The 10,138-nt window shown below is 26.0% G+C and overlaps 2 protein-coding genes across 3 annotated transcripts; one reads left to right on the top strand and one right to left on the bottom strand.

Moving 5' to 3' along the window:
* Window positions 1-213: 213 nt before the first annotated feature.
* Window positions 214-4,992, bottom strand: LOC107439011 (B9 domain-containing protein 2). Of its 2 annotated transcripts, none has more exons than XM_016051464.3 (4): window positions 4,842-4,992; window positions 4,210-4,330; window positions 1,865-1,990; window positions 214-843 (listed from the first exon to the last, which is right to left on the bottom strand). In XM_016051464.3, exons 2-4 carry the CDS (start codon window positions 4,295-4,297, stop codon window positions 527-529), a joined length of 531 nt encoding a protein of 176 aa, XP_015906950.1. In that variant the 5' UTR covers window positions 4,298-4,330; window positions 4,842-4,992; the 3' UTR covers window positions 214-526. The 2 variants fall into 2 exon arrangements, with proteins under 2 accessions (XP_015906950.1, XP_015906951.1); XM_016051465.4 differs by having other exon boundaries at window positions 4,743-4,988.
* A 175-nt stretch (window positions 4,993-5,167) lies between these two features.
* LOC107439012 (uncharacterized) lies at window positions 5,168-10,132 on the top strand. The gene is made up of 4 exons (XM_016051466.2): window positions 5,168-5,499; window positions 6,130-6,240; window positions 7,971-8,096; window positions 9,879-10,132. The coding sequence occupies exons 1-4, from the start codon at window positions 5,344-5,346 to the stop codon at window positions 10,011-10,013; spliced, it is 528 nt and encodes a 175-aa protein (XP_015906952.1). The 5' UTR covers window positions 5,168-5,343; the 3' UTR covers window positions 10,014-10,132.
* The last annotated feature ends 6 nt before the right edge of the window (window positions 10,133-10,138 follow it).

Raw genomic sequence — 10,138 nt, 5'->3', positions numbered from 1 at the left:
ACTAGCTTAGATCTCTAAAGGTTTTGAAAAAGATAGTGTATTTTTTTTGTTGTCAAATACAGCCGATACTATTTTAATTATGTTATTTCTAAGTGCTAAATGTATCATGTAGAGAAAAATGTTAAAATATAGGTCTTCACATGTTAACATAAATAGTAGAAAAAATTTAAAGTCAAACAATGACAAGTATGATGATATATATATATATTTGCATTAGCTTTTTAACTATTTATTAATAATTTGTAGAACTTTTACAAAAGTATGAATTTTAATCTTACATCCATTCTTGACATTCACTTTTTATCTTGCTGAAAAACTATTATGTAGATCTTAAAGCAGATAAGGCACTTTAATTTTTTGCAGTTGTTAAAATTGATAAAGTTTTTATTAATGTCTCATTTTTTTAAATCATTATAATTTTGCGTAGTTTTAAAATACTATATATAGGAATATTATAAAGTCAACATAATCTGAAATCAATTTTAAAGGTAGATACTTTGAATTATTACCTATTTAAATATGATTTTTAGTTTGTTACAATTTTGTACTTATCAAAATTTCGAGTAATTACATGCAAATGTAAGTGTATAATGCCTTTTGAAGTTGTTTGAAGTCTGTATCTTTCAAGTCCTTGGTATATATTGCAAGGATTTTTAAGTTGCAAACCACCTCCAAGAAAATATTCATAGATTCTGTCACAGAAAGAAGACACAGGTTTCCATGTAACACACTGTAATTCATGAAAACCACTTGAAGTAGGTACATGGCAAAATCCATAACTAACGAACTGATCTCTACCATAGTCATCTTGATGCCACACTTGAAAGTGAAATTTTGGCCAACCTTTTTAGAAGAAAATAGTTTATATCATAAAATAATAACTGGAATGTAATGTAGTAACTGCAACTAAAAATGTAATGATAACTATAAATTTGCATTAAACAAATGTCTTATTTGAATCCAGTATTTCACCTGCACACTTCTAATATCATTACTTAGCATATTCCTTAATTCATATTTTTATAAAAATAAAATTTTTAAACTAATTATTTTTAAACATACATCTTTGAAAGAAATGAAATGCAATATGGAGTTATGAAACATTCTGAAAAAATTGCAATTAAATAAATCAATAAATGATGGAAGAGTAAATTAAGAACAAACAACATGTATTGCTAAGATTAATTTTATTTGTTATTTTGTGTTTCAAAATTATTTCATTTGAATTGGTATTACTTATGGATTTGAAAAGGATAAATAAAAATATGAGATCATGAACAAATTTCTAGGACATGTTTAATTTAGAAGAATATTTATTCTATTTATGCTTGACACTCCAAAATATAATTCTGTAATCTTATGAAAAAAAATTATAAAACATAAGCCTTGTTATTTGATTACTTATGAAATGATATAATAACATAAAAATATATATTTAAATTTTTTATCTGGTATCTTTTATTTAAAGAATAATTATTTTAAATAATAAAGAGATTCATAGAATAATATTTCTTTGTAGAATAAGAAATAAAGATTTTAAATTAATTTCGATCAAATACAGTGTAATGGATCTTCATTGCTTTGAATTCTGCTTTTGATTAAATACATTCCAGATAACTATCAAGGCAACTAACTATTCCAAATTCAGTATTTGCTATCTGAAAGTTTTCTTCCTTATTTACAATGCAATTATTTTTAATTCAACTGTGCGAAAATATTTTAATAAAAATCCAAATTTAAATTGAAATAATTCTACTTATATAATGTTTCTAATTATTATAAATTTCATTCATATAAATTGGATTAGGGAAAGTTTAAGTTGTGAAATATAATAATTTTACTTAATGATTTAGTTAAAATTTACCTTGAATCCCTTTTGTAGCATAGTGAACATCAACTGGATGACACCAATAACACATTTCATTACTTAAAGGATCGTCAAGCTGTGTTTGTCCTCCATTTAAACCTTCGATAATTTTCCAGTTTCCACCTTTTCAAGATAAACATATAAATAAAAATTTAGAATTAGTATCATTCCATACAAATGAATTTCTTTCAGGTAGTGACAATAAGAAAAAAATGTGTCAGAAAAAACTAATTTTTTGTCATAAGATAGAGAAGGTACTAAAGAAAAATCTAGCAATCATGTTTAATATTAAAAAAAAATCTTATTAAAATGGGGGGAATGATAATGTGAATAATAATTTTAGTTGTAAGCATGTTTAAAATAATAATCTTAATGAATAAATTTAAGTATCTATCAGTCCTTAACTACTTTAAAAAATAACAAAGTGAAACAAAAATATGTTTCTAACCAGTTCATTAAAATCAATCTAGTTATTTTCTCTCGGGGGAGGAAATGAGAAAATAATATTGTTTGCTTTTGAAGTTTATACCCATAAATGAAATTAGAATGATAATATATATTCTTAAACTATCCCATAAAAGATAATTAGAACATTTATTAGTACATTTATGGAAAATAAAATGCCACTCTCTCACAATGAGGGAATGATAAAATAAACAATAATTGCTTCTAAAGTTTATTACCATAAATAAAATTAAAACACTTATTAATACATTTTTAGAAAATAAATTAACAATATAAATGAAGTGTCATCGTAACACTTATCGAATATGCTTATTCAAAATCTTTTTATATACTGAATAACTTCTCCCACTTTACTGAAATTTGTTTGGCAGTTTTATCAAAACATGTTTTTAGAACACTGTGCACTGTTTCCACCTAAACAATAATGCCACAGATCTGAATCATTAAATCAGAATCTGAAATATTCTGAATTATAAGTTTAAAACTTTATTGCTGCATAAAAGAATAAATTTAAAGACTAAAAAATTAACTTAATACATAGAAACAACACTACAAGTGCTTATTTTAAGAAATATTTTCTAACACATAGAAAAAGAAATATAGAAGTTCATGGACACTAGCAAACCTAATATAAGAGTTGCCAATTTTGAGGGATATCAGAGTTCCCTCCTTGTTGGACAACATTACATTACAGTTCTTCAGAATTAAACTTCATTTCTTTATAGTGTTGTAAAAAGAGAATATGATTGGAATGCACAAAAAGTTTAATCCTACTACAGTTCTCAAAAAAGATTAAATTATTTTTATTAATTTGACTACTCAAATAATTTTAAAAAACTCTAGATAACAAGCTCATTTGGAACCATAATAAGTTATAATAAATGTTTCCTGCAAAAGGAGTAACAAAACTAATTTTACGTTAAAATATAATGGGCTAAAAATGCAGTCAAAACTTAGCACCTTAAATTTATTTTCTTGTCAAACACTGATAATAAGGGAACCAAACAAACATCATTTAGTAAATTTATTTTATTTTTTACAGAATCCTTTCTAAGAACAAAAACATTAATATGAAGATAGTTGTAATTATAACTTGAACATATATATTATCAGAAAAGTATAATACTTTTTAATAGTCTAGTGGGGGTGAAATCAAGATTTTCTTAGAGAAGGCTCTAAAAGTAAACTCTGCATTAAATTAATTTTAATGTAACTTTTGACCCATTTATATAGATTGTTCTATTTGACAATACCTAACAGCATTGTACATTAAATATAAAGCATAACTATGCTATTGTAGTAATTGTTTTATCATAGCAATGTTATAAAAACTATATTTTTTAATCCCATTTTACCCCCTGGGGTAATATGTCAACACAAAATACATCATATATATATGATGTACTAATTGTAAAGTTAAAAATATTGACATACACATTCAGCAGAGTATGGGATTTTAATTTATGATATCTATACAATACAATGTAAGATACAAATGCCATACGAATGAAAATTGAAGAGAAAAAGCATAATATATATACCAATGAATTTTACAAAATGAAGAATTGCACTAAATTTTAATAATTAAAGCAAGGAATTTGTGATTGTTATTATCTAATTGATTCTAGGAAACAATTATTAAAAACTAATCAGCTTAATTTAAATATATTATATGCATTAAATATAAACAAAATAGTTTATTAACTAGGAACTTGTGAACAATTTCTAAAGGTAAAAAAAAAGTATCTGACGCTAAAGAATACACCCCTTTATCCCACGGGTCCACAATCTCCCATCCGTGGTCGGCCTCTAATAATTCATTTCTTCAGCATTATAAAATAAATTAATCCTAATGAAAAGAAGAAGAAAAATATTACCTGAGTTCAAACCCCATTTGCAAAATAAATTATTTTCCTGAAATTCTGAAGCTCCTAGGATCTGTCCAATTATATGTACTTCACACATTTTCCCAAAGAAACTTTTTCTACATCCTCTAGTCTTTTTAAACAAAGAAAAAAAAAGAATAAATACTTATCAGTATTATTTCACTATCACATTAGCCTGTAGTTTTATCAGAAACAAAATCAAATTTTATTTTCTCATAGCAAATTTTGCAATATAGTAACTTTAAGGTACTTGTTAAGCATGAAGAAACATACTTTGAATTAAGAATGGCGGCATTCTAAAATCAGATCATAAATCAAATGAGCTTTTAATTTTGAAACAGTAACACAAGTTACTTTGTAGGAAAGTACATTTAAGATATATATCAGTAACATGTATGTATTTATTAATCGGTATTAGCAACGTTTTAGTAACTAAAACATCATACTAAACGATATTTTGTTTTGGTTTAATATGTTTTAATAATTGCGTATATAATTTGTTTAATTAATTATATGATTCTTACATTCAATAACAAAGACTACAAATATTAGCTTCAGATAAAAGTTTTATATTTATTCGCCTCAAACTTATACAATTTTGCATTTCAATGCAATTTCTTTACCGGTATCTGTTCCCACGATCATATAAACAAGAGTAGATAATTGAGTTGAACAGATTTGTATTAAATGTTTCAAAAATAATTTACATTAGCGTTAAACAAGATGTTAAAATTTGGTAAACATTGCCTTTTGTTATTTCTACAGTCAGTAACCATGGAAACGAGATAGTATCGAAAACGTCGTAAAAGTTGATTTTTCTAATTCATTTAAACTCTATGACATTTTATAACTGTACCAGCTGTAGAGTTTCAGAACGAAACTGTAAAAACTGTAATAACTGGATTGATGTTACAGAGTTTTTCTACCACAAGCCGTTCACTGTAATTGTGCTTCTTTTTTCTTGTTTTTCCAAGACAAAACATATTAAAAGTGTACTTGATCGGTAAATGGACGATAAGAAAACATCAGAGGCATAGTGGTCTGCTTGATTGTTTTTTGCAAGACGTCTGCCATCTTAACCCCCTTTTGTTTTAAAGACTTATTCAATCCACCTATTATATCATAATGAGTAAAAACGTTGAAATAAAAGCTAAAATATCCGATATCAAAACTTTTTTGCAGTTAGCATCGTCAATAGCTGATGGGCCTGCCCAGATCTTGGAACAAGTGGACACTTATTTTAAAGTGGATAACGGACGCTTGAAACTCAGACGTATACAGGTTTTAAACTTATTATTTCTGAATGTTCTACTTAGTTCCTACAATAATATTTTTCAGAGAGTGTAACAGGCCGTAACTCTGAATCTCTGTTCGTTATATGAGAGAATAACTGACATCTCAAATGTGTTTTGTAATTCACGAGCTGTACATAAGTTAGATAGTAATTATTTTAGCTAAATAAATAAATCCCACCCAGTTGGATAACTTAAGTATTTTGAGATTGAAATGATTAACACTAAGCGATTTTAATCTATTTTGATTTGCCTATTATTGTTTCTATGTCACATTTCAAAATTTTTTAATAAATTTTATGGTTATTAAAAATTCTCTTTGTGTTACTTTAATTTGTTGGAAGAAGGATCGTTTTCAGGATTTTTCTTCTAAATGATGGTCTTTCAAAATTGTTCTTCAACTTTTTCTCCTTAAAATTAAACTAAAGTGCGAGTAATCATCAATTAAAATTGCAATAATTGAGTGACAGTTATACATTTTCAATTTGTTTGTCTAATAAATAATAAATTGTTTTTATATATCTCATCACAATGTATTTTTATTTTCTTCATGTATACCTTACATAATTTAATTATTAATTAGAATATATCATTAATTAGAAGACTATTTTCAAAACAGGGTGAAGATGCAGAGTTAATTTTTTATGATCGACCGGACACTGAAGGACCAAAACTGTCAAACTATTCTAAACAAGAATTTAAAAACTCCGAAGAAGTTAAAGGGTTGTTAGTAAGTATGAAATAATTTCTTTGTTGTAAAAATCTTACTGTGACTCTTTCTAATCTTAAGGTCTTTAATTACCATGTTATGATGCCTGCACTTACAGGGGTAGAAATTTTTTAAAAAAATTACTGGTCCAGAGTACCAGTAACTAAAACATTTTACTAGTCAGCACAAAACTTTACTGGTCCGTCTACGCGTTCCTATTAGCTGCAAAAAAAAAAAGAAAAAAATTTAAATTTTTGATTGAAAAAATCATGATTTTTTTTTAAAAAATCATAAATTTTTGATTTAAATCGCATTTTTTTGATTAATATTAATTTTGTATAAAAAATTTGAAAAAAAAATTTTGAATAAGCTCTAAAATAGTTTTAAGTAAGATCGTTTAAGTTTCGTAAGATCGAGAATAGATCGGCTGCGAGAATAGATTAACGGAGAACTGCTGCGGCGGATGGTGGTCCAGCGGACCACTGTTTATTATTTTATGCTGGTCCGACTCCGATTTTAGTGGTCTCAGACCAACGGACCACCGTTAATTTCGAGCCCTGACTTACATTATTTTAAATTAATATTAGATTATCATTTTATGTATGAAACGTTTTTACCAGTATTAAGTTGCATATTATTTTATGAAGAAAAATAAGGTGGGCTCTTATTAATTTAAACATGGATAATGCAAGTACAGTCTATTTCATTTATAACAAGCCCTGAATCAATGAGCACCTGGATTTACTGAAGAAATTATAAATACTTGGTTGGCAGAATGTTAAGTTTATTGAAGAATTTTAACAAACATTTTAACAAGCAGTCTGCGGCTTGCTCATTAAACCTCAACCTGGATACTCACTAAAGTCGGGTCAAAAGCTAATGCTCACTAAAGCTAGGTTAAACTCATTATACCTTGCTTTAGTGAGCATTTTTTAAATTTTTTTTTATATGATTTATAAAATTTGTACTTGATTCCTCAGCTAATTGGAAAAATTCCTTTTTGATGTTTTTCGAGTCTATAGTTCCAAAATGTTTTCATGTTTTTCGGGTTGAGGGGACAAGACTGACCACCCTTCTAAAAATGCTTAGGGAGAACACTGATATTTATTAATAATTGAAGTTATCACATTTAACATGTAGCTGAAGAAGGAGGTTGTTGGCAGTAAACTGCTTGTCTTATGCTGACATATTTAGTACAAGTATATTTTAATTTGGTTTGAAATTATGCTTTTGTAAAATTTTATAAAACTTATGTGTTAGATACAGAAGAAATTATCAGTTCATCTTAAATGCATATTCCCTACCACTTTTTTCAAAAGGTTACTTTTTACATCACAACGAACAGTGCAAATGCAATGACATCAAGGAATGGTTTAAGTTTTTAAATACTCTAATTTAGTATAGGGGAACCTCGCAATATTTATGGTTGTTTGAACATTTATTTTTATTAATTCAAATTTTGAGATCAAAGAATAATAAATAAATAAAAGGTAGCTCTGTAAATGGGTTTGTTGTTAAACAGCTCTTAATTGTGTAGCTAGCGAATAAGTTTTTATTTATTTTCATGTTACAGATATAAATGTGTTTTTCATTAAACATCTCCTTATTGTGCAATAAACAAATGCAAATAACTTTTTTTTATTCATTTTCATGTTATGAAATATACATGGTAGATTTCTATATTATATAAAATATGTAGTTTAATTAGTTTAACTAAATATTTCTGTTTATGATAATTATCTACTTTATAGGATGTATTAACTTCATCTTTAGGAGTTCTTGGAGAAGTAAGAAAAACTAGACACTTACTAATGAGTGGACAAACGAGAATTCATGTAGATAATGTACAAAATTTAGGATGTTTCATGGAATTAGAAGTAAAAATTTTCTTTTGCTTATTCAATCATTTAAATTTACATAAATTTAAAACACTCATCTAGGTTTATATATTTATTTGAGTTGCATGCTATTTTGATTTTTTCTTTTTAATATAGACAGTTTTAAAATTACATGCCTAGTTCAAATTATTTAAATGTTTATTTATTTTAAATATATTTATATCTGGTAGTTTTCAAAAGCATATACAAAGCTCTTACATGTTCCATGCTCTCATTTTTATATTTCATAACTAATTTATTTTAATACAAGTTTCTCTCATGCTCAAAATCAAAAAAAAATTTAAAAAATGTAAATGAAAGAAATAGTAAGTGTTAATAGTACATTCCTTTAAAAGAAAATTAAAATAAAAAAAAATATTTCCCTTTTTGTTTTCTTCCTACAAAAACCCTTTATGACCATGTACTGTAGTACTAAAATATGCAGTCTTTTATTAATATTGCTCACTTAGTGAGCTTGCAATATGCAGTCTTTTATTAATATTGCTCACTTAGTGAGTTAATGAAGGCAGTTTTAATGTTCCTGCCATTTTCTATTATTAATTCATGTAAAGAGTAAAGCTTTGTAAATGGTATTCATCAAATAATGTGAATTTTTTCTTCTTCAAATAATTGTTGCTGTATTGCTTTTTACATTAACAATTTTATGTCTTAGCTCTAAAGGTGGTAATGATAATTTTAATTAATTTATTTATTTTTTAAATTACCACAAATAGTACACTTTTTTAATTTAGGATGATTTAACATTAAAAAAAATGAGTCACATCTAAATATTCAGTCCAGGGTGCGTACAGACTCCTTATACTCCTTGGAAATAAAAAAGTCTCCAAGGAGTACTTGGAACTACTTAGATTTCTAAATTAGTCCGTAGAAACTCCTTAGATTATTGTGTTGCATAGATGAACCTACTAAGTCTGCTGATGAATTTGCTGTTCAAACAGTGAAACTAAACGATACTACTTAGCTGTCAAAATCTAATAGTTTAAGAAAAAAAATTGAATTGCAAGAGTTAGAAGAAGAAAAATAACCGCAAATAATTTTAATTTTACATGTTACAAGCAAACTTAATAATTTACTGTGATTTTTTTTGTTGTTGTATAAAATGCCTTAGATTTTTTTATGTATTCAAATTTAAAAATATAAGATTGGTAGGTTTTTATCTTGATCTTTAACATCTGTACTTTAACAAGATTTATTAAAATATTTGAAACTGGAAAATGTATTTGTGTGTAAAAGTGATAACTTTATTTATTTTTCTTGGTAAAGTTTGACAAAGTTAAAATTTATTTCAAAAGGGCTAGAAAAATACATGCAAACTATACATTTTTGCGAGTTCCTTATAATAACTGCTTTTTAATTTTAAAAAAAAACTGTCTAGTTATCTTTTACACAAAGTTTTTTAATTTTTGATAAGTCCTAAAATTTTGGACTCCTTGGGTTTCTTCTGTTCTCTGTATGAACCTTAATATTCACTGAAACATTTATTAAGCAAAACACTATTCAGGGCATTAATTTGACTAACTTAATAATCAACATGATCTCAGAATAAACCTGTACAATGAGATAAGTGAGTTTTAATCATATTATTTAAGCCATTTCTTTTCTCTCGCAAAATTGCCCTTTAATTGACGTTAAATATAGCTTAATGTTGACTTGAGCAGTTAAATTTTCACAAATATCAGTAATATAAAAAATTATCACTGTACACAATTAGTTGTGCATCTTTTGTAGTCAATTTAATCTTTTTTTTTTTTTAAATTTTAGGTGGTATTAAAGGAAAATGAAACATTAAATTATGGAAAACAAATTGCAGATGAACTAATGGCTAAATTAAATGTTAATCAAGAAGATCTTATTTCTGGTTCTTATTTGAATTTGTTAACTAAGCCATCAAATTAAAAGATATTTCTTGTACTATAATTTTTGACTGTTATTTTGATGTAATTTTTCTTCATGCATCAAACCTTATCATTTGTACAACATAATAATATTAAAAAGATTTATTTTTTTAAAAATTTTATCTG

This window comes from Parasteatoda tepidariorum, chromosome 1, assembly GCF_043381705.1.
Source record: "Parasteatoda tepidariorum isolate YZ-2023 chromosome 1, CAS_Ptep_4.0, whole genome shotgun sequence".
Taxonomy (NCBI): Eukaryota; Metazoa; Arthropoda; class Arachnida; order Araneae; family Theridiidae; genus Parasteatoda; species Parasteatoda tepidariorum.
Note: the sequence above shows the minus strand (reverse complement) of the source record. Positions and strands in the feature narration are given on the sequence as shown.